Source organism: Cervus elaphus, chromosome 23 (genome assembly GCF_910594005.1).
Source record: "Cervus elaphus chromosome 23, mCerEla1.1, whole genome shotgun sequence".
Lineage (NCBI taxonomy): Eukaryota > Metazoa > Chordata > Mammalia > Artiodactyla > Cervidae > Cervus > Cervus elaphus.
The window spans coordinates 16,605,643-16,629,336 of record NC_057837.1 but is presented as its reverse complement, the minus strand read 5'-3'; the positions used below and the strand labels follow the sequence as shown (position 1 = coordinate 16,629,336).

General features: G+C 47.3%; 1 protein-coding gene across 2 annotated transcripts in view; it reads right to left on the bottom strand.

Moving 5' to 3' along the window:
• The window catches only part of ECHDC3 (enoyl-CoA hydratase domain containing 3), a 34,466-nt gene extending 20,294 nt beyond the window's left edge, over positions 1–14,172 (bottom strand). For both annotated transcript variants that reach the window (XM_043883347.1, XM_043883346.1), the window contains exons 1-3: positions 13,775–14,172; positions 8,354–8,468; positions 3,121–3,321 (exon numbers count right to left, since the gene is read on the bottom strand). In XM_043883347.1, coding sequence (XP_043739282.1) covers positions 3,121–3,321; positions 8,354–8,468; positions 13,775–13,944 — 486 coding nt within the window. In that variant the 5' untranslated portion in view covers positions 13,945–14,172. The remainder of the gene's footprint in view (positions 1–3,120; positions 3,322–8,353; positions 8,469–13,774) is intronic.
• Between the last annotated feature and the right edge of the window lie 9,522 nt (positions 14,173–23,694).

The following is a 23,694-nucleotide window of genomic DNA, read 5'->3' as shown; positions in this document are numbered from 1 at the left end:
GCAAATCATACCCCAGCACCATTCCTCTTTCAGGCTGCATTTTCCTTCTTTGCACTTTCACCACTTACTATAGATTTTACATTTGTTTATTGTATTATCTCCTTTGTTGGCATGTGAACCTCTCTAGGTCAGAGACTTCTTTTTTTTTACTGCTCTGTTTATTTCTGTATCACCAGCACCTGAAGATGTACCTTGTACATAGTAGGCAGCTTATAGGATATTTATTGATGAGTGTTGTCCCCGCCCCCGCACTGTGCCAGGTCTTAGTTGCGGCATACTGGCTTTGGTTCCCTGACCGGGAACCTAATCCGGGCCCCCTGTATTGGGAGCTTGAAGTCTTAACCACTGGACCACCAGGGAAGTCTCTTGGTGAGTGAATTAAGGAATAGATGGATAGAGGCAAACAGAGAGGCGATGCTACAGTCCTTCAGAGGCCAGGCCAGAAGCGGACACAGCTTCCGCTGAGGCCCCATTCCCCATACTCTCTGGTGATTTGCACAGGGGCTGGGTAGCTAGGCTGTCACTTAACGCTCTCCAGCTTGCAGGTTCTGATTAACCAGACGGTTAGAACTCAGATTCCCCAGATACACAGAGCTCCTGTGGATAAACAGGGGGAAGCGAGTGTTCCCGCAGGGAGACGTGGCTGGTCTGGGAAGCGGGAGCTCTGGTCTTTCACCTCTCGGGGCATACGGCACCCACTACTTGAGGGGCTGGGCGAGGCCAGCTCTGGGGGAGGGAGCAGCCGCACCAGGAAGGTTGTTTATAAGGTGCAATGAGGATGCGTGTGGAAGTCACCCCGGGGGCGGGGGCACTTTGCACGTGGGGGAAATGATTCGCGCTCAGGTTCAGCCTGTTCGGTTCAGTCTGGTTGGCACACGAGAGCTCCTCGCCATGGTTGCTGGTCCAGTGGAGCTGGGCAGTTCCCGACGATGACCAGCAGAGGGCACTGGCGACACACGCCTGCTGCTGCAGCCGGAGTGAAAGGGGCGGAGCTTCCGGGCGGGGCCGGTGTGCAAAGGCACCCTCTACGTTTGCGAAGGTTTTGCGGTTTTGCTTCCCGGCAGATGTGCACGGGGATGCGGCCCCGTCACCCGTACAGTCGGTGGCCACTGTCCCAATATGTCCCCGAGGGGTGCAGGCAAGCATCGACCAGGCAGGTGTGTTTTGGTCAGGTTTAGATTTCTGTGACTCCCTCGTTTTCCTCTTAGAGGGGCCACGCCTCAGGTGAGGTTTAAGTCGCTTGGTTCTGGGAACTGGGTTCCCTGGGAATTAAAGGCCTGTTTCTGTCACATTCCCCCCCCCCCCCCCCCCGCCTTCTTTCTTCTGAAAAACTAATTTAAAGGTTGACACATATGATCAACCTGTAAGTTTCTAGGACTCAATTGCAAGCCTTGATTTTAAAAGTTTGTTTTGAGAAAGAATAGATTTTTAGCTTGGAGAATGAAAGGGCAACCCACTCTAGTATTCTTGCCTTGAGAAGTCCCATGGACAGAGGAGCCTGGCAGGCTACAGCCCATGGGGTCGTCAAAAGAGTTTGTTATGACTGAATACCTAAACAGTAGCAGATTCTTATCTGGACAGTAAGGGCTGATCTAAAGGTTTCAAAGGCTTCAACACAGAATCTTCCAGAATGTCAGGGGTTGGAACTGAGCAGTGGCAGGTTGGCCAAGCAGACAGCCACCACCTTTAATGTGCAAAAGGCCTGGAGATGAGATTTGATTTGCAATTATAGCAATTATAAAATTGTTCATAAGCTCCGACAATATCTTTGTGATGTGTTTTAATTTAAGGTGCTGGCGCTGAATAGGGACTTAAGTATTTATTGAATATATAACATTTAAGGTAAATGTGTATCCTGGTGGGATCTAGACACCCCCTGACTGAGGACACTGGAGCAAGCTGTTGTGTTCTGAGGGTCACCTTCTCTCACCCGGAGCCCATGTCCAGCTGGTTTTCATGGTGTGGGTGTTTGTAGGTACCTGTGATCAGAATTTTCTCACAAACATATTTCTGTAAAAGCTAATGAGGAGGCACATGGAAGGCAGGCGTGCACCCCTGAACTTGGACCCTCTGCCCAATTTCCCTTGCGCCTCATTTCTTTTATGCCTCAGGCTACGAGCAACTGCTGATTTTCCTAGTTGGTGCTAAAATGGACAATATATTCTAGAAAGCAGTTTAGGTTCCCCACCTGCTATGAATCTGCATGTATGCATGCTAAGTCAATTCAGTCATGTCTGACTATGCAATCCTACGGACTGTAGCCCGCCAGGCTCCTCTGTCCATGGAATTCTTCAGGAAAGAATACTGGAGTGGGTTGCCGTGCCCTCCTCTAGGGGATTTTTCCTGACCCAAGGATCAAACCCACATCTCTTAGATCTCCTGCATTGGCAGGCAGATTCTTTACCACTAGTGCCACCTGGGAAGCCCTATGAATCTGACCCTCCTTTAAAAACAGATTTTCAATTGAGAATGAGGATGTATTTTTCTAGAATGAGGAAACCACCAGTTTTTACTTGAGATGTTCAGTAAACACTCTCTTACAATGTTATAGGAAGGAGGAAAACTTTGTGAAGTGGACTTCACTCAGGGCAACGATGGCAGAAGAGCTCTGGGCACGTTCAACACACCATGTGCAGGACGTCCCTGCAGCCACCGCGAAAGTGACACATTCAATGTATCAGCTCCTTTCCAAGCATTCTGGAGCAAGACAGACTGTCAGCAAACAGAAAGCCAGCGACACAGTGTCCTAGCCGCTTACACTGGCACATGTCACCATGCTGTTACGGCTCATGGGCAGCCTTTCTGTGCCGTGAAACTGTGTCTCAGCTGCATTTCACATGAGTGCAAAAGATGTTTGCCTTCATGAAGACAAAGCAAATCTGGAAACTTAGCCAGCTGTACTGAGGGGCAGGCAAGAGTGAAAAACAATGATTTACAAACAGACAGCTAGAGGGATAACGTCCTGACACAGGACGTGAGTACATTAGCCAGCGCTGCTTTGGGCAGAATGTCCTGACTCACACTGTACTTTCAACAAGAAAGTTCTGGAGCTGACCCTCACAGGCACTCAAGGGTCACAGCTGGGGAGGGGCGGGGGGGGGGGGCACCGGGAGTCGTTACCTTTCTGGGCACTGCTCTCCCCAAGGCCGCTGCGGGGGCGGAACGGAAGAGCCCTCTGTTCACACCCGGCGTGGCAAAGGAGGACCTGTCACTTGCCACGGCAGTGTCACAGCTGGCAACCAGCTGACACCCAGCCGCGGTGTCTAGGCCATTCACCATGGCGATGATGGGGACTGGATGGTTCTGGATCAGCATCATGACCTGAGGAGCAAACACACCTGTTTCACTTCCATCCAAGAGTGAGGTGGACGTCAAAGCTTGTTATTTTATGTGATTTTACTGTTCAGAGCTCTTTTCAAATCCATAAGTGTATCAGATTCTATGACCAAGGAGAATAAGTTGCATGAAATCTCAACTGTGAATCAGACTGTATGATTTGGTCTCCTTGAGATCCAGGAGGAAGGATCCAGGACTCCAAGGCTCACCAGGCAAGTGACTCCCTAAGGCCATCAGACCCAAGAGTGAGGCTGTGGGGTCTGAGCCGTCTCTGTCTGACTCCAGGCCCCTAGTCTGACCCTGAGCATGACTTCAGTGAGGGCGCTGTCCCCTGGACCACTCCGCTCACAACCCCCCTAGAGAAGAGGGTTGAGTGACTGTGGGAAACAAGCTGCTCTGTTCCAGCGATGGCGGTGTGGGGCTCTCATGTTAAAAGCTGGGACACAGCTTCCTTACTGATTACTTCTCCAGTTGCCACCGTGATTCTCTCACTTCTACTAAGATGGGGGGAACACCCTGCTGTCATCAGAGTAAAACTCCAAAGTGCACAGAGAGGGGAGCCAGAAACTGGCTTGCGTGAGACCTCTGCCCTCAAATCTCCCGAATTTTAACTTATTTTTGCAGCTTATGAAATAACTTGGCTAATTTCTCCATCTTTTCCCTGACATGCTTAACGATTGTGTTGCTATGATAACTTCAGTGTCAAAATGTTTGCCCTTAGACCCTGGCTGGAGGAAGAGGAGGAGGGACTCTGGGTTGGCTTCCCAGAAGCCACTCCAAGGAAAATGACCTTCACGGGTTCCCAGGTTTTGCCTAAGGAACTCACCTTTTGTGTTCGTGAACATTTGGCACTTGTCAACTTTATTCTAAAATGACCAATTGTGCATTTAGGGATATGATATCATATTCTTGACTTCAAGGGGGTCACCTTTTCAGATTCTGGTAAATGCTAATGGCCCTCCTTCAGAGGAATGCACATATATACCCCCACCCCAAACTGCTGGTGGGTTTAGGGGGTTTGTGCCTATAGGTGCGGGTGGAGATGGTGGGGGCTATGGTAGCCAGGAGGCTGTGTAAGCTTCTGAGGTCTGAGGTCTGAGGTCGGACTGCAAAGACAGAGAAGGCTATTTCAGCTCTGAGTGTCATCTGTTGCCTGATCAACTGAGGGTGTGAAAAGTCCATTGGCTGTAACTTGGGCAGCATAGTCTGTCACCTGCCTTTCATCTAAGAAGGCCTGAGATTTCACATGAGCTGGTTGGGTGATACTTAGGCAATCCAGTAGATCACTAACATTAAAAATATCCTACCCTGATCAAGTGTTTCTTCTCCTTCTCATTTTGCCCCATTCTTGATGTGTAAGTAATTAACCCTCATGAGGCACTTGTGTTCAGTGACAAATCTACTATAAAATTCAGATGCCAAGCCAGTCCATGGATCTTCCTTCCTTTCCACCATCCCCTCTTCTTGTGCGTGCTTAGTCACTCAGTCGTGTCTGACTCTTTGCGACCCCATGGACTGTAGCCCACCAGGCTCCTCTGTCCATGGGGATTCTCCAGGCAAGAACACTGCAGTGGGTTGCCATGCCCTCCTCCAGGGGATCTTCCCGACCCAGAGATTGAGCCCAGGACTCCCACATTGCAGGTGGTTTCTTTACCGTCTGAGCCACAAGGGAAGCCCTCATTTCTTCTCATGCAGGAACAAAATGAGGAAGTATTGGCCTCATTCTGCTCCAATCTGCCTGCTGGTTACACCTGCAAACTGAAATCTTGCACAAGTTCATGGTGCTCAGACTTATCAGGACGATTTGATTTTCTTGAACAAGGTCTTAAAGAAGTCAATACACTTAAACCTCTCTTTTACTATGTCAGGACAAGGTCCTATCTGTGTCTTTTTCAGTAATCTGGGGGCATCCATATAGAAGCTTCCGAGAAACCTGGCCTTTGTCCTCTGAAGAAGCTTGGCTCCCCTGTGGCCCTTTGCTGACTGTTTAAGATCTCAGTTCATGAAAGTATCACAGCAAAGTGACAAAAGCAGGCCATTTAGGGGAAGATGGAAGGGCTCTGCTGGTTCTCTTTACTGAGTTTCTATTTGGCCAAACATATCAGTAGGAAATAACTTTTAAAAGCACCAAGTCCTAGCAAACAAACGGCAGAATGTCCCATAAACATCATTAAAGTGAAACGAAAGACCAGGTCTTGTCTCTGACTTGCTTCCATCTCTATGAAGTCAAGTCAATCACTTTTCAGGTTTGTCCCTCCACAAAATGAAAACTATGATCTCCTTAGGGGGTTCTGGAAGGACGAGGAAAACAAGAACGTATCCCAATCACCTTCCCCTTCCCCTCTCTGATGCTCACTTCTGTCTGGTCTACATTGAAGGTCTCCTCAAGTATTTGTTGCATCATTAATGACCAAAGAAATGAATGAATAAGTCAATGTATGAAGGAGAAATTAGGTGAAGTAATCCTAGGGTTATGAAACTGCTTTATACATCTTCTTTCTCAAGTTGATTTCCAGTTTTCAGGTCGGCTGGAAATTCTCTGTTTCTTCTGTTCCCTCAGTATCTTGCAAGTATGCATATAGCAGGTGCTCCGGAGATGCTCATTAAAAGAACAGTGTGTTACTTAAGGTGGATTCTATATTTTTGATTATCCGGTTGATGATACATGTATAAGTCATCCCCAATTTTGTGCTTCCTCCTATAGGTTGTTGATGTTGTTTAGTCACTAAGTCGTGTCTGACTCTTTGTGACCCCGTGGACTGTAGCCTGTCAGGCTCCTCTATCCATGGGATTTTCCAGGCAAGACTACTGGAATGGGTTGCCATTTCCTTCTCCAGGGCATCTTCCCCACCCAGGGTTTGAACCTGCATCTCTTGCATTGGCAGGCAGATTCTTTACCACTGAGCCACCAGGGAACCCCCTTCTTCCTCTATATCTGTTGTCAATTTCCCTTCTTAATGTGGTTAAAGAGACAGAAAAGGGAGAAGAGGAAAAATGAAGAGGTTCATTTTCCTACTTGGAGGCAGTGATTATAAAGGTTAATTGAAAGAAGGGTTTGGAAATAATTTTTTAAATCATTATTGTTATGAATGCTCTCTTTCCCATTGACAGAGTTGTTTTAGTCTAAAACTTTAAACATTTTAATAATCTTAGGTCCTTCTTTTCTAAAAAGCTACAGTTCCACTCTTTACTTCTTACTTAAGATGTGGATACCAAGATGTACCCCGTAAGGCAGGAATGGCAAATCTTAGTAGCAGTGTGTGTTTTTCTCTCTTTGGCCCATTGCATGATCAAATGCTAACCACAGTCACTTCTGAAAAGTTGAAACCAAATATTTGCTTGGATGAAGGGTTCACCAGTGACCACAGAGCTTTCAGTAGTTCTGCAGTGGTGACATATCATAGCTTAAATACTTATCTGTACACTAGAAGCCTAATTCAATATTTAATACAGTTATCACTCTCAGGCTTGCAGTGTTGACCATCACCCTGGCTTACCTCAGAACAAGTTCAAAATACTTCTGCATGATAATCTGGGCCTTGTTCATCTGTCAGTCCCTTTAAATCATGTCCAGGAGAAAATACAGGCCCTTCAGCTGCAACGTTTCCAGTTGAGAAAAGAAAAGACAAAGATGTAAACAGCCAGAGCTGAGACAGTCACTTACTTGTCTACTGAATAACTTCAGGGAGTGATCGAATTGATGCTCTGGACACTTAGAGAAAGCTGTTTCTTTTCTTTTTTTCTATTTCTTTCACTATGGAAACAGCCTTAGAGAAAGTTAGTGGCCTGATTTTGATAAGAATAATTCCAGTTAGCTGGAAGAGCTATAGCCAGTATTTTATGATGACAGCACAGGGTGAGGCTCTAAAAAGGTCCCTGGTGGAGACCAGTGAAAATACGCATTATGAAAGGGAGAAGGCTCAGTAACCAACTGAACTCAGCAACCAACTATCTTCGGAGTTGTCCCCTGGGTCTCAGCTTTTTTTTGAGACTTGGCCTGGCCTGAGTGTATCAACTCACCCAGGGCCATGTAAATCCATCAGAGCCTTTGGCAGCATCCCTGTCTGTTAGTCTACCCCAAGGGCTGGAATTAGGAAGGTCAGGGCGTGAAGAGAATCCCTTTATTGTAAAAACAAGGGACCGGAGGAGGTGGTTTAATTGTCATTGTTGTCATTAACAACAACAGCAAAATGTGATCCCATGATGAGCTGGTAACATTTTACATTTCCTCTGATCACGGCAGTTGTGACAGGAAGTACTGTTCCCTTTAAGCAAGCCAAGGAACAGTGTCATTTGGAAGTGACCTGCCTTCGATGTATCCAGGTTACAGCAGTCAGAGGACTGCTGATCTCTACCAGCTGTATTTCTTTTGTCTTCACCACATAAAACAGTTGAAAATGTATATTCAACTACTGATAAAAGGTCACATTCTCCAGAAACACTGATCCTTAATTAAAGAAATACAAAAGCATCACAGAGCAGTTTCCATATTACTCGTCTGCAACTACTTTAAAATACTGATGTTGCTATTATTTATACCATCATCATCATCACCAGCTCATTGGTAAAAATTCTTACTGGAAAAAAGAGCAAGGAAAGAACTGGGCAATATCTGGTACGTGTTCTGGCACCACTGAAGAAGGCTGCACATCTCAGCCGAGAGCCTGGTAAGAGTTGGAAGAGAAGCCCATTGTACGTCCTAACAGCCTGGTCCTAGCCAACCAGGCACTCTATCAAAAGTTCTGGCGATTAAACCCATTGCATAGAGCCCACAAGGGCGTCAGTTCTCAGCATAGCCTCGTGTTTCCACCAAAAATGGAAACACATGCTTTTACTGCACAGTAGTGTTTGCTATAATTTCCATAGCAGGTAGTGTCAGGACCAAGGTTCCTGCCATGTACAATTTAAGGAACTTCAAAATAATGCCCTAGTTAACTAAAGAAATTTGAGACACCTCTTCTGGGTTCTGCAGAATGCTGAGGATGGACATGTCATCAATCCCTGAAATGATAATGACCTTCAGATCCTGGCTTTCAGCTTCAGGAAGGATGTCGCTCTGGAGAGATTTCAGCATGGCCAATGACAGCGCATTTCGCGCGTTTCTTCTCTTTTGATCACTCAAGATGATGGTCCTGCAAAGAACATTTTATAATTACTGGGTTGTGTGCCAGTCAAAACAAATGAGGACCCCTGCAATTCCTTTCTAATTTGGGAACTGTTTGTTTGTTTTTAACTTTGTACTATGTATTGAGGTAGAGCCAGTTAACAAAGTTGTGAGTTTCAGGTGAACAGGGAAAGGACTCAGCCATACATATAAACGTATTCATTCTCCCCCAATCCGCCTCCCATCCAGGCTGCCACATAACACTGAGCAGAGTTCCATGTGCTATACAGTAGGTCCTTGCTGGTCATCCATTTTAAATATAGCAGTGTGTACATGCTCATCCCAAACTCCCTAACTATCCCTTCCCCCTAACAACCATAAGTTCATTTTCTAAGTCTGTGAGACTCTTTCTGTTTTGTAATTAAATTCTTTTGTATCATTTCCTTTTAGATTCCACATATAAGAGATGTCATATGATATTTCACCTTCTCTGTCTGATTTACTTCACTCAGTGTGACACTTTCTAGGTCCATCCATGTTGCTGCAAATGGCATTATTTCGTTCTTTTTAATGGCTGAGTAATATTCCATTATGTATATATAATGTATATATATATATGTATATGCCCCACATCTTCTTTACCATTCTTCTGTTGATGGACACTTAGGTTGCTTCCATGTCTTGGCTATTGTAAACAGTGCTGCAATGAACATTGGAGTGCATGTAACCTTTCAAATCGTGTTTTTCTCCAATATATGCCCAGGAGTGGGAATGCAGGTCATATGGTAGTTCTATTTTTAGTTTTCTAAGGAACCTCCATACTGTTTTCCATAGTGACTGCACCAATTTACATTCCCACCAACAATGTAGGAGGGTTTGGGGACCTATTTTTAAAACCCTGGAAAAGAGAGCTGTGGGCACTCAGAGTACATTGAGAGGGTTTGTCAACTCTCTGGAGTGACAGCTCAGTCAAAACAAGGGGACTACCTGAAATGTGGGGGCTTTTCTCCCCTTGCTCTCGAGTTGTTTCCCTTTTTTCCCACGTCTGTCTCGGACTGTTACCGCCACCTCCACAGAAAGGGTAATCACCACCCAGGCTGAGTGGCTGCATGGAGCGTAAGACAGGTGGGGGCTGGAGGAGTCCAACATGCAGCGCCACCTTCAACCTGCTTCTTCTCATTGTTCTTCAGAAAGAATGGGTAGAAAAGGAGCCAGGAATGAAAATACGCCCCTGAATCTCCTCCCACCCACACCATGGAAGAGGCAGCTGAGGTGCAGACGCCAGCAGGCACATGCATCTCCCCACCTTTCCTGTAGTGACACTGTGTAAGCCAGCAAAATCACTCCTGCTGTTTGAGAATGGGGTGCTACGTGCAGAACTGTTGCAGCAAGAGGGTCTCCCGGCCATGTTGTCCCTCAAAAACCAGCGTTCAAAGGCTTGCTTGCTGTTTTAAGGTACTCCATGAGCTGGTGGTGATAACCTGGGTTGTCACCTTGCTGCCTGCATGCAGAAATGTCTTGTTTGTGCTCTTATAAGGAACAGTCAACAAGCTAGATGCCTGGTGATTGCTGTGTGTTTTCTGGTTCCCAGCCGTCTCCGGCTATGTTTTTTCTGCCTTCCTCATTCTGCATCTGGTATTTCCACTGCTGTGTGTATCACCTTGCGTCTTCCTTAAATAGCCTCTGTGCCTCTGTTTTCTGGGAAACCCATTGATGACTGAATTTATTTCGGAGCATTAAGAATAACCATTTTCTCTGGAATGCCACTTTGGTTTTGCTGCCATCTTTAGGTGGTTGTGATAGTCATCATAGTCATCATTTGGCTTCTCATACTCTCTCCTAAGCACAAAAATGACTCATGGCTGATATGCTGACAGCCCCAGAAACCTATATTCTGGCAGTGGTGGAGAGAGACTGCTGATAAACCTTCCAGTGAAATAATTAGTGTGCTCACTGTGACAAACCTAAAAAGCTGCCCTCCTATCAGTGACACAGGCTTAAATTAAATCCTAAGGCCTTGGGCAAAATTGTGTAAAAAGATGCCAGCCCTCAGATGCCCTTGATTTGTTGTGTGTCCCATTATTCCTTTGGCCTGAGCGTCACACACCCTGTCAGAGTGCTCTGAATTGCGAGTTTGCTCTTCAGCCCTGTATCACCAGGCTTCTGTTCCTGCCATTCCACTGATGCTGTTGCCACCGAGAATCCCGACTGCCAGAACTAAACCCAACGCCGCTGTGATCCCACCCGCCTTCTGGAAGCACGTCCCTCCTCTCTCGTTTTTTTGGTGCTTCTCCGGCTGCTCCTTCTTGACTTTGGGGATGGGTTCCTCGCCTTCTGTTCACCTCTAGATGCCATGATCCTCAGGGTTTTCTCTTCTTGTTCCATACACTCCTCCCAGGCACCTTCCCCGTGGCCTTGGCATCAGCTACACCTCTGTGCTGACCATGCCCAATCTTTGCCTCAGTTCAAACCTCTGAGCTCCAGACCCACAAATTCACTAGCATGGCTTCTGGACTCTCCTGCCAAGGTGCCCCTTGAGCCTCCTTTTCTCAGTGACCAAACAGACCCCCTGTCTTTGCTTATCTCAGAAAGCCATCCTGGATTCCTGTTCAATGGGTTATTGAGACCTGATTGCTCCGTTCCGTGTCAAAGGTCATCAAACCCGGTGGAGAACACCTCCTGAGAATCTTGCAGGTCTGAATTCCCCAGTGGCTACCTTGTCTTGCACCTGGAGCTTTAACACCACCCCTTCTGAAAGGGGATCTCTTTAAGAGTGAGGTCACCACCAGGGCACCACCAGCTGATAAAAATGTACTTTTTAAAAATTTTTTATTTTATCACCACCAGGTGATAAAAATGTAAACTTTCCATTTACGAGGCAAGAGATGGTCCCTGTAGATGCCACAGTGAGCTGCCTGGAGTCCATCCCATTGCCATAAACCACCCACAGGTTTGTGGGGCAAGACACTGCCAGGCTCCCATGCGGAGGAGACACTTGACATGTATCTGTTGATTGGATTCATGACTAAAAGCAGCACTTCTATTTTGCAAGGCCAGTTCCACCAACCGCCGTGGATTTTCCCCTCGTCTAGTTTCCTGGCATCTCTTTTAAACCCAAGTGGAGAGCACCCTGGAATGGCTCAGCAAGAGTGGGGGCAGCTTTGGAGGCAGATTTGCCTTTCTCTCTCAGCCCCTCTGCCTCCTAGCTGTGTGGCCTCCAACAGGCCGTCCTCTGAGCTCGTTTCCTCACTGTCAAGCAGGGATGACATGACCTATAACGCCTGGTGGCTGCAGGGAGGGTTGGGGGTGAGGAGGGCGCAGCACCGAGGCCAGTCCCATGCTCAGCACTGGCCCTCACAGGAGGCAGCACAGGGGCGGCTGTTGAAAGGGACACGTCAGTGAGTTGCTGCAGCTTGCCCCTCAGCGCCTGATGTCATTCTGCTTTAGTGCTGGCTTGCCTTCCTTCCTACTAAACCATTCCTGACACCCTCCTTTCTTATTTATGTTTGTTTTACCTCTGGAGAATCAGGGAGCCTCCCCAGTGATTCACTGGTAAAGAAACCACCTGCAGTGCAGGAGACATCGGAGATGTGGGTTTGCTCCCTGGGTTGGCAAGATCCTGTGGAGGAGGAAATGGCAACCCACTCCAGTATTCTTGCCCGGAGAATCCCATGGACAGGGGAGCCTGATGGCCTACAGCCCATGGGGTCACAAAGAGTCGGACACGACTGAGCGACTGAAAACACACACACACTGGAGAATCAACAACACCTTCTGTCATCTGGCTGCCATGCCAAATGGGCCAGATTTGAAGAAACAGAGTTTTTAAAGGGCCCTTCTTTGCCCTTAAAAATGGGCCAGTAGGGCCCCTGCACTTTGGAGAACTCTGCTCCGACGGGCCCCCTTCCAGCAGTACCCCTCCTGGCGAGCAAGGAGTCCAGTGGGATGTTGAGATGTGTGCACCTGGAAATCACCACACCCTTCCACACCCCACTGCAGTCACCTGAAACCCTGGAATTCCATGGCTCTGCAGTGGGCACCCTGAGGCCTATGGGGTGGCTGTGAGCAGCTGAGTGTAGGAGGTGAAGGAGTAGACAGACTGTGGGCATGCTGCACATGATGTCTGGGACCTGTGTGCCAAGACCCCAGCAAAGCAGCAGGATGGAGTGGGAGAGAGGTGAGGGGGGCCAGGGCAGGGTGGGAAGAACAGAACAAAGCTGCAGGCCAAGAGTGCACTCCACTGCTTTGGGGGAGCTCCTCAGAGCCTGAGGACTCAAACAGCCTTCCAACTCTTGGGCTTTCCTGTTGGCTCAGCTGGTGAAAAAACCTTGCCTGCTAATGCAGGAGACACAGAGATGTGGGTTTGATCCCTGGGTAGGGAGGATCCCCTGGAGAAGGAAGTGGCAACCCACTCCAGTATTCTTGCCTGGAAAATTCTATGGACAGAGGAGCCTGCTGGGCTACAGTCCATGGGGTGGCAAAAAATCGGACACAACTGAGCACTCACACACACCAGATGTTAGGACTGCCTACTTGTCAGGAGAGAAGGAAATATATTGACCTATCTTGCAGTTTGCTTGATTTGTAAGGTCTAAATACTCAAGACATGTCAGGTAGGCCTCCCTCTGCACTCTTGCTTGGGCCAGGGAAACGTCAATGTGAGGCCAGGTTGGAGCAGAAGGCCTTCTGCCTTTACCACTCCACCGTCCAGTTTCAAGTGTGTGCCCAGGCACGTTTTTGTAAAAGGGGTTTAGGTTTGTGGAGCCAAAGGGCAGAGCTCAGTAGGTGTGTCCTTCCTCCTACTTATTTACCGCCCTCACGTGGGCACTTCTGGCTGCGGGCCAAGGAGCAGCTCGGCTAAGCCTGACGGTGCTTTGGAGCCACGTCAAGTTTGTGAGGCCCAGAGCCCTCTACTGAAGGGTTTTCTCAAAGGCACAGCCGCGGAGGGGCCTCCTACAAGGCTGCCCATGCTGAATCCAAGTGCGAGGTCGACTCGGTCTGGGGTTTACGGGCAGTGCTGGCGCCGTCGCAGGCGGCCCCACTTAAATCCTCGGTGTGAATCCTGCAGGGTGCCAGAGGCCATTGAACCCAGGCAAGGGACCTCTGTAAACGCCGCATCCGCGGATTCCTTTCACGTCGGACACTTCCGCCAGACAGATGGACTGCGATGGATAAACTGGGATCTGCGGCGGGCGGAGCTGACCACCTACGGGGCCGCTCTGGACTCTGCGTGGGGTGGCACGGTTGGCAGCCGGCCTCCTGCGCCCCTCTCTCTCCCTGGGTCCCGCCGGCCACCCCCAGGGGAACAGCCCCGCACCCAGGCGGGCCGCTGACCTGATGCCGTCCCGCTGCCGCGCGATGGTGGGTCGCGGCCCCGGCTCCGGCTGCCCGATCCCGGCCGGCTCCCCGCTGCAGAAGCCGGTGGTGAGCGGAGCCCACGGATCGCGCCGGAGCCAGCCTGACCCCTTAGCTCCCAAGGCCCGCAGGCCCGCGGCCGCGGCCATGGCGGCTAGAGACGCGCCGGAGTCGAACGCCGCTGAGCTCGACGCCGGGGCCCGCGGGCTCTGGGCGCTCCGATGGGCGCGGGTGCGGGCCGGGCCGCTGCGCTCCGATCGCTCCCGGCCGCGGGCAAAACTGGATCGGGGACCCCGGGCACAGGGTGGGACCTGACTCTTTTCCACAGGTCGTTCCCCTCCGTCCCGCCCCGCCCCGCCCTCCGCGGGGCCGCGAGTCCTCCCTCTGAGCCCCGAGGCTCCGCCCCCGTAACCCCGCCCCTGGCGCCGTGTCCACCCTTGCCCCGCCCCTTGCCTTTGGCGCCCCGCCCCCGAAATCCCTACATCGCCTCTGACCCCGCCCCTCGTGGCGCCCCGCCCCTCGTGGCGCCCCGCCCCCGGAGGACTTGAGAGGTCGGGCCTGGGGTGAACAACTCAAAAACCTTGCAGGCGTGCTCTGAGGTTTGTTTGCTTTAGCAAGCCCAGATGAAAGGGTTTAAAGGAGGCGAGGCGTGGGTTGGTTTGTTCCCTTTTGTTACAACACCAAGAACATGGTGGTTTGCCTAGATCTGAAGGAAAATGAGAGCCATAGGGAGCGAATGATGTGAGCTACGGGACGCTGCTGTTTTTTTTTTTGTTTTTTTTTTTTTACAAATTGCTTCATCCTACTCATCCTATCCCAGGCCTTGCAGGTGGCCCCAGGTCACTACAGGACCTGTGTCCCACTCAGGCACTGGCTTTTGAATGCTCTGTGTCTTCTCTTATCGAGAACCTGTGGGATCTAATTTGTATTGTGCATTTTTTCAGTGCACCAAGGAGGGTGCATTTCAATGCTTCTAGGCCTTTGGCTAACATCACGAGTAGTATGGGGGCTTCCCAGGTGACACAGGGGTAAAGAATCCGCCTGCCAATGCAGGAGAGACAGTAGACAGGTTGGATCCCTGGGTTGGGAGGAACCCCTGGAGGAGGGCACGGCAACCCACTCCAGTATTTTTGCCTGGAGACTCCCATGGACAGAGGAGCCTGGCAGGCTACAGTCCATAGGGTCGCAAACAGTCAGACATAAGTGAGCGAGGGAGCACACACACAAGGAAGGAGAGGGAGGCCCTTCCCAGGCTCCAGGTGGCTGGCACCAGACACTGGTCCTGTGGCTGGAAGCTCAGGTGTGATAAGGGTCCTGGTGTCACTTGCTATTTAACAGCTTCCTGTATTCATTTAATTCACAGAGTCTGGAGATTTGCATGACCCTTGGAAGGGAAGGTCTGGCCCTCAAGGCTCCTCCCTAGTCTGTAGGACGACCCCCCCCCCCCTCGCCTGCCCACCACAGCAACACACACATAAGGAGTTTTCACACTGAAATTTTGCAAGGATCACAATTATACAAAGGCATCCTCAAGCAGGGCTACTGAACTTGCACAGAGACAGGCTGGGTTCCTTTGAGTGAGGTTCCCTTCAATTCTCAGCTTCATGATTGCTCAGAACACTTCTGTACAGAATAATATTTTGAAATATCAACTGAGATCTCTACCAACACCACCCCCACTCCATTTCTTAGGTCCTTGCCCCATTCAGGCAGAACTCAGACACACAAGGGCAATTCTTGGCTTTTGATTTGTAAAAACCCAGCCCTTGGAAGTCGGAAAGAACAGGCATAATATTGATTGATTTGGGAGGCCACTGATGAATCAAAACAAGTCTCCAATCTGAGACCAGATTAAGATCCCCTAGGTTTGAGGGCAAGGATAGGGCAAGTAGGACTTGTAGGAAAAACCGGAAGATGGTAACTGGCTTTCTGTGGGGTTCTGAAAAGGGGTACACAAAAGCCTCCTGGAGAAGTGGGAAAAAGACTTTGAGAACTGTAAAAAGAAAAAAAAAAGGAAAGATAAGTTGTTTAAACATAGTAAGTCAACCATACTTCAATAAAATATATATGTTAAGATAAAAATTTTTTAATTTAATAACAGTCGCTCGATAGAAAGCCCTGATTCTGGGCCAGTACGTGCACTTGGTCCTCTACTTATGGCATCTCAAGATCACTTATGAGACAGGTACCATTAACCTAGTTCAGAGGTTTTGCAGCCCTACTTGCACTCAGCAGAGCAGTTACAAAGTTGGGACTGGGAGCTGGAGGTCACCTGAAGGATGGGCTGTGAGGGAGGTCTCTGTGCTTATCTAAATTCCTATGTCTGCTCTCCCATCCCTTTCAAGTCTCCTTCCTCCCCTCAAGTCTTTTGGAGCCTCTAGCCCTGGTTTTTGGGAAGTGGTGCTAGACAGCCATTGTGTTATTCATGCAGGAGTCGATATCACTTGCAGAAACGCTCGTCCATCCTTAAGCAGTGCAAGAATCTTTTCTGTCAGGCTGTTTCTCCAGGCCTCCTCTGCCTCTCATTAATTTTAGTAGGGGCTGCCTGTCTTTCTTCTCTCTTGTTCAGTGCCCTTCTAATCTATTTTTCTGCCCGGGCCTTCTCCCTGACACAATTTGATTTCCAGGCTGCTAGCGGGCTTCTTTCTGGCTTTGATTTATGTGCGCCGTGCCTGTGCTACATGTCTTTGCCGAACGGATGTGTCTTCGTTACCTTTTTACAGTCCCTTTAAAGACCCACCGGTGCTTGGCAGAACGTCGCAGAAATAATACAGAATAAAAGACAGTTCTGGGGAGCCTGGCTTCTCTGGCTTGATGTTGGAATGAGGGAAGATTTAGAACTCCTCAGGGTACAGGCAAAGAAAAGTGAAGGGCAGATTTTCAGCTGCCTAAGGAGCAGTTTTTGAACTTCTTTTTTTTATTGATTTCGGGCCCTTCGAAGATAGGCATGAACTGACATGGTTCAGAGTACAATGTGAAAAATATGGGGGCTTAGTTTCAGTGGAGATTCCTCTGGCACCTGACTTATCCCCTGCTCTAGCTTTTCTCCCTCATCCTCCCCCCATCTGTCCATCTTCCCCACCCCCAAAAAAGTCATGGGAGGATTAAGCACCCGCAAACCAGACACGTTTCAGACGTTCATCATTTCACACAGCTGCAGATGGTTTTCAGTGCCCCAGCTTTATTTTATATTTTATTTATAATCCACCAGTCATTATCCAAATGCCTTTTGCAAACCTAAAACTTCTTCACAGAGATCCATGCCCCAAGCTGGGTGAAAATTAATTTAGAAACGAAGTGGGGTGGGGAGCATGGATGAAATGAGCTTCCTTTATCCCCATTTAATTTAGTACAAATTCTTGAGTTTGCTCTGATGCCTTAACCCAATGAACTCAGTAACTGCAGGTAAAAGTTATGGAAAAGTGGTACAAGCAGACGAAGAGGGTGTGTGGATGATGTTTTGAGTGAGCTTGCCAAGTTAAAGGGTTCTAGTAGTTGACTTGATAGAGACCTTTTGGATGGCTAAGATTCACTTAGGAGGGGTACGTTGAATGTTTGCTCCACTGAATAGTGCAACAGAAAGAGCCATGCAGCCCAACACTGTTCCGGTCCCTGAACAGAGCATTGCAGGGGCGGGAGCCCCTGGTTCCTGTCTTTCCCACCTTCTGCAGCTGCATCACACCTCCCAGCAATTACAGTCCTGCAACGGCAGAGGAGGTTAAGAGGAGTCAGTACTTTAAAAAGAAAGGAAGAGCAGTGGATATCCTGGCATGGAACAGGTTAACCTTCGATCAGATGGAACATTCCACCGTGCAGAGTGGTCTACTGCCGGAAGATCCCAGATCGCCTCAACAGCAGTGACTTAATCGGGTGTTTAAGGGGCGGGAGGATGAAGGCAGGTTTGCTTGGCTGGGAGCGGAGCATCTCATTGAACCCCTCTATTTCTCCGCCTACTGAGTGCTGATAATAGCACCACCTACCTCACAAGTGGGTGAATACATGTGAAAAACTTACACCCCTATCTGGCATCTAGTGCCCTATACCTGTTTGCAGTTGTTCCCTTCCATGATACACATGCAATGTATGCGTGTACATATATGTGTAATATGAGCTGGCGCACTCAATGCTTAGCTGCTATTTATTTATTTTCAACAAAAATTTACTGAGGTAAAAGGCCAAGGTTGTAAACGAAAAAGATTCTAGTTCAGTTGTCCAGATGCTCCTAAAGTAGGAGGACATGAACCTAGAGACAAAATTTGCATATGATAATAGTACAAACTTAAGTGGATACTTATACAAATATGAGGGAGCCTATAGAAAGATCTGCATTTGAGGTTGTTAACGAAGGGTTTCCTGGAGGAGGGAGCTAAGCCTTAAAGATGAAGAATTGGGACTTCCCTGGTGGTCCAGTGGTTAAAGAATCTGCCTTGCAATTCAGGGGTTGCAAATTTGATCTCTGGGCGGGGAAGTAAGATCCCACATACCTTGGAGCTACTGAGCTCTCCGTGCACATGCTGCACCTAAGACCCAATGCAGCCAAACCAATAAATAAAAAATAGATTAAAATAAATAAAGATGAAGAATCAAAGCCCCAGAGAAGTGACTATGAAGCCACATGATTGAATAGTAGAAGATGCAGAAAGAAAACATTAGGATTGCAGAGCTTACAAAAGGTGTGGGAAGGCCAGCAGGTATAGCTGATTCCTTTGGGGTTTTTGCAGGGAGATTGGGTCCTTACAGAGTGAAAATATCAAGAGGGTGGATGTGAGCCAGCCCCCCATTTGGCAGCCTACTGAGTCTGTGTGCCTCTGGTAAGCCCTGTGCAGAGCTGAGCAGCTCTAAGGCCCTTGGTCTCTTTTTTTAATTGACATGTAACAGTATATTCATTTTAGATGTACAAAATAATGGTTCAATGTTTGTATATACTGCAAAAGGATCACCACAATAAGTCTAGTTAACATCCATCACCGCAAATAGTTACAGTTTTTTCTTGTGATGAGAACTTGAAGATTTACTCTCTTAGCAACTTTCAAATATATATTACTGCTAACTATACTCACCATGTTGCAGATTACATCCTCATGACTTATTAAGTTTATAACTGGAAGTTTGTACAGTTTGATCACCTGCACCCATTTCACCCACCCTCCAATCCCTGCCTCTGTAACCATCAATCTGCTCTTTGTGAGTTTATTTTTTGTTTTTTAAGATTTCAAACGTGAGATCATACAGCACTTGTCTTTTCTGTTTGACTTATTTCACTTAGCAGAATGCCCTCAAGGTCCTTCCATGTTGTTGCAAATGGCAAGATTTCCTACTTTTTATGGCCAGGTAATATTCCATGACATGTATGCACTGTATTTTCTTTATCCACTTATCTGGTGATGGACACATAGGTTGTTTCCTTGTTTTGGCTATTGTCAGTAATGCCTGAAACGCATGTAGGGTGTGCAGATATCTTTTAGATTTAGTACTTTCATTTCTGTTGGATAAATGCCTAAAATACAATTGCTGGATCATATGGTAATTCTATTTTTAATTTTTTGAGGGGACACAATTCTGTTTTCCATAGTGGTCACACCAATTTATTCTTTCACCAGTAGTGCACAAGCATTCGTTTTTCTCCACATTCTTGCCAACACTTGTTATTTCTTGTCTTTTTGATAATAGCCTTTCTAACAAGTGTGAAGCTGTGGTTTTGATTTGCATCTCCCTGATGGTTAGTGATGTTGAGCATCTTCTTGTGTATCTGTTGGCCATCTGTATGTCTTCTTTGGAAAAATGTCTGTTCATATCCTCGAATCATTTTTTAATTGAGCTTTTGTTTTGCTATTGAGTTGTATGACCTTTATATTTCGCATATTATCCCCTTATCAGATATATGGTTTGCACATATTCCCTCTTATTCAGTAGGTTGCCTTTTCATTTTGTTGGTGGTTTCATTTGCTGTGCAGAAGTTTTTCAGTTTGATGTAGTCCCACTTGTTTATTTTTGCTTTCATTGCTTTTGCTTTTGGTGTTAAATCCCCCAAATCGTTTGCCAAGACTGATGTCAGGAAGCTTACTGACTGCATTTTCTTTTAGGAGTTTTATGGTTTCAGGTCTTATGTTCAAGTCTTTAATCCATTTTGAGTTGTGGTTATTTTTATAGGCCACATGTAATTCTGTTTCAAAGTAGGTGAGAGTGATTTTCGGTAACTTAACGTGCATCTATTTCACTTTTAGGCAGAGCTGCCTTGGGCAGCTTTCTCTTCTCAAACCCCTCACCCTGCCCACAGTGATACCCTCACTGGTCCTCCTGCACCCTACACCCCGTCTGCCTCCCCCTCCCACATAGGGGCATCATCCCATGCTCCAAGTGAGACAGTTTGGTCAGCGGCTAGAGAATCACAATCTATCGTGAACCCACAGCTTCCGGCCTTATTTCTCACTCCTTTCTGTTCATCTCCCCAAAGTTGAGAGGCCCCAATCCAAACTCATCCTCTGCCCCGACTCCATCACACTTCTTCCCTTTATTCCTGCACAGATTCAAAGCTTTCGTGTCTCCTTGAAGGCTTTGAGTGCCTCCTTGCTTCTTTTTGGGCAGCCTGTGGGATCCTTGTTTTCTGACCAGGGATGGAACCTGTGCTCTCTGCATTGGAAACATTTGTCACTTTTTACCTCTTTTTTTCAGGTTTCTGTCTGTGAGTCTGATTTTCTTTATGAACCACGAGTCTCTTGAGGGCACGATCTGTGTTCTGATCATCTGTGTATATGCCTCCATGATATTTCAGTCTAAGTAAAATAAAAAAAATATTATGGATTATGAATCAAAGTGATTACGATTTTTCAGACCGTAAATGTTAGTTCCCTCTAGAGACACGTGGGGGCGCCTTAACCAAGCAAAATGACATGAACTCTTAAAGATGGATTCCTTTCTAAACTGTTTTCTATTTCTTTTTATTCAAGTATAGTTGATTTACAATGTTGTGTTAATCTCTGCTATAGAGCAAAGTGATTCAGATATATATGCACATATATTCCATAATCATTGGAAAAGACCGTGATGCTGGGAAAGATTGAAGGCAGGAGGAGAAGGGGATGACAGAGGATGAGATGGTTGGATGGCATCACGGACTTGATGGATATGACTTTGAGTAAGCTCTGGGAGTTGGTGATGGACAGGGAAAACTGGCGTGCTGCAGTTCATGGGGTCGCAAAGAGCTGGACACGACTCAGTGACTGAACTGATATGTACATATTCTTTTTTAAAAATATTCTTTTTCATTATGGCTTCTCATAGGATATTGGATATAGTTTTCTGTGTTATACAGTAGGGCCCTATTTATTTTTTTATTATCCATTCTCTAAATAATAGTTTGCATCTGCTAATTCCAAGCTCCCGGTCCATCCCACCACCACTACGCCTTGGCGACCACAAGTCTGTTCTCTGTACCCATAATTCGGTGTTTCTAAACTATTTGATTAAGAAAGTTGACTGCCGAAGAATTGATGCTTTTGAACTGTGGTGTTGGAGAAGCCTCTTGAGAGTCCCTTGGACTGCAAGGAGATCAAATCAGTCAATCCTAAAGGAAGTCAGTCCTGAATATTCATTGGAAGGACTGATGCTGAAACTCCAATTCTTTGGCCATTTGATGCGAAGAACTGACTCCTTGGAAAAGACCCTGATGCTGGGAAAGATTGAAGGCGGGAGGAGAAGGGGACGACAGAGGATGAGATAGTTGGATGGTATCACTGACTTGATGGACATGAGTTTGAGCAAGCTCCGGGAGTTGGTGGATATATTGGTAGAGTTCAAAGGTACAACTTAAGGTGGTTTTCAAGCTGAAATGGGGCTTTCCCAATGGCTCAGCAGGCAAAGAGTCTGCCTGTGATGCAGGAGACACAGTAGATTCAGGTTCGATCCCTGGGACAGGGAGGCCTGGCGTGCTGCAGTCCGTGGGGTTGCAAAAAGTCGGACACGACTGAGCGACTGAATTGAACTGAAACTATTTGATAGATGATGGAGCCCCTTCTGAATTCTGTCTCACTGATCATCATATTGACTGAGTGTGGATGACAAGAAAGAAATGTAAGAAATGATTTAGTGGGTAAAGCCAGAGAGTTAATAAATCAAATCCAAAGGTTGCGTCTGGTCAGAAAGACAAGGCAAAACATAGCACCTGCTTCTCTGCATGAGGGGCCCTATGATCACAGACTATGGATATGACATTGATATCATGGACCTCCAAGTAAAGAACGGCTGGGGGTTGTGTTATGGAATGAATTGCGCCCTCTGGAAATTCCTATGTTGAAGCCCCAACTCCCAGCGGGGTGGTATTAGGAAATGGGGAACTTCGAAGGTCTTAGGTTCACATGAGGTCACGAGGGAGGGGCCCTGTGGTGGGACCTTCGCCCTTAAAAGTAGAGAGACCAGAGCTGTCTCTCTGCAGTGTGTGGAGACAGTGAGAAGGTGGCCGTCTGCAAGATAGCTGGCCATGCTGGCCCACTGATCTCCAGCGTCCAGCCTCCAGAACTGTAGGAAAATAAGTCTGCTGTTTAACCCCCTAGTCTACAGTGTTTTGTAGGGCATCCCAGGCTGATGCAGGCAGACTGTGTGAATGGGAGGGGCTGCCTTTCAAGCTCTTTTTCTTGTCAAGGAAAGCTCAATAGATAAGAAAGTGTTGAAACATAAGTCAGGATTAAACAATGGGATTTCAAGCTCCTATCAGACCCTCTGATTTTATTTCCTTAAAGTATATGTGGTGTTTTGAATACTTATCTTGCTTGTCATACAAAAACACTGTTAGCCTTTGCTTTCCTAACAGGCATATTGGTGTCAAATCTCTTTCGTTAGTTTGTTTAAACCAGAATTTTATTTTGATTAATATTTTTGAATGTAATCCATCCCATTCTTTTTTTTTTGGTGGTGCCATGCATCTTATGGGATATTAGTTCTCCTACCAGGGATCAGACCCAGGCCACCTGCAGTGGAAGCATGGAGTTCTAACAACTGGACCACCAGGGAACTCCCAATGCTTTCCATCCTTAATGTTGAGACCTTATGTGGGAAATGGGCTCTGAGAGCTTTGTTACCCGTTTTCTTTCTTTCCTTTATTGCTATTGGTCTAAATGTGCAAAGCGTTAATTATAATTGATCAAGAGTTGTCGTACAACAATAGCCATAGAAACTGCCATCCAGGGCACTCACTGGACAGGCCTGGCTTTACATGTGTCAGACCATTGCTTTCCTGATTCCCCCTCACTATCCTGTGCTACTGTAAGACTTCACATTTTTTATATTTACATGTTTGTTTATTTGAATAAACTGAATTTGAATTAGATGGATATATTGGTAGAGTTCAAAGGTACAACTTAAGGTGGTTTTCAAGCTGAAATGGGGCTTTCCCAATGGCTCAGCAGGCAAAGAGTCTGCCTGTGATGCAGGAGACACAGTAGATTCAGGTTCGATCCCTGGGTCAGGAAGATCCCTTGAATATGGAAATGGCATCCCAGTCCAGTATTCTTCCCTGGAAAATCCCGTGGACGGAGGAGCCTGGCAGGCTACAATTCAAAGGGTAGCAAAGAGTCAGACACGACTGAGCAACTGAGCAGGCATAAGCTGAAATAGAAACCCTTCCTTTCTGTCCTCCAGCCCTCCTCCCCACTCCTTCCACCCTCCCCAATGGGCTGGCTATTGAGTGCCTGTCTCTGTGTGTGGGTATCTGTGTATAATTACACTCTGCACGAAGACGGGGCTGAGTTTCACATCTTGATCAACTGGGTGTAGCCATGATAACATAAATGTCTTCTCCCTCATCCTTCTCCTTGGGAATCGCAGGAATCTCAGGGAAGGCTCTGAACTTCCATATGCATAGACCTGCTGAGGGGGTATTGAACCCATTATCTTCAGAAGAAGAG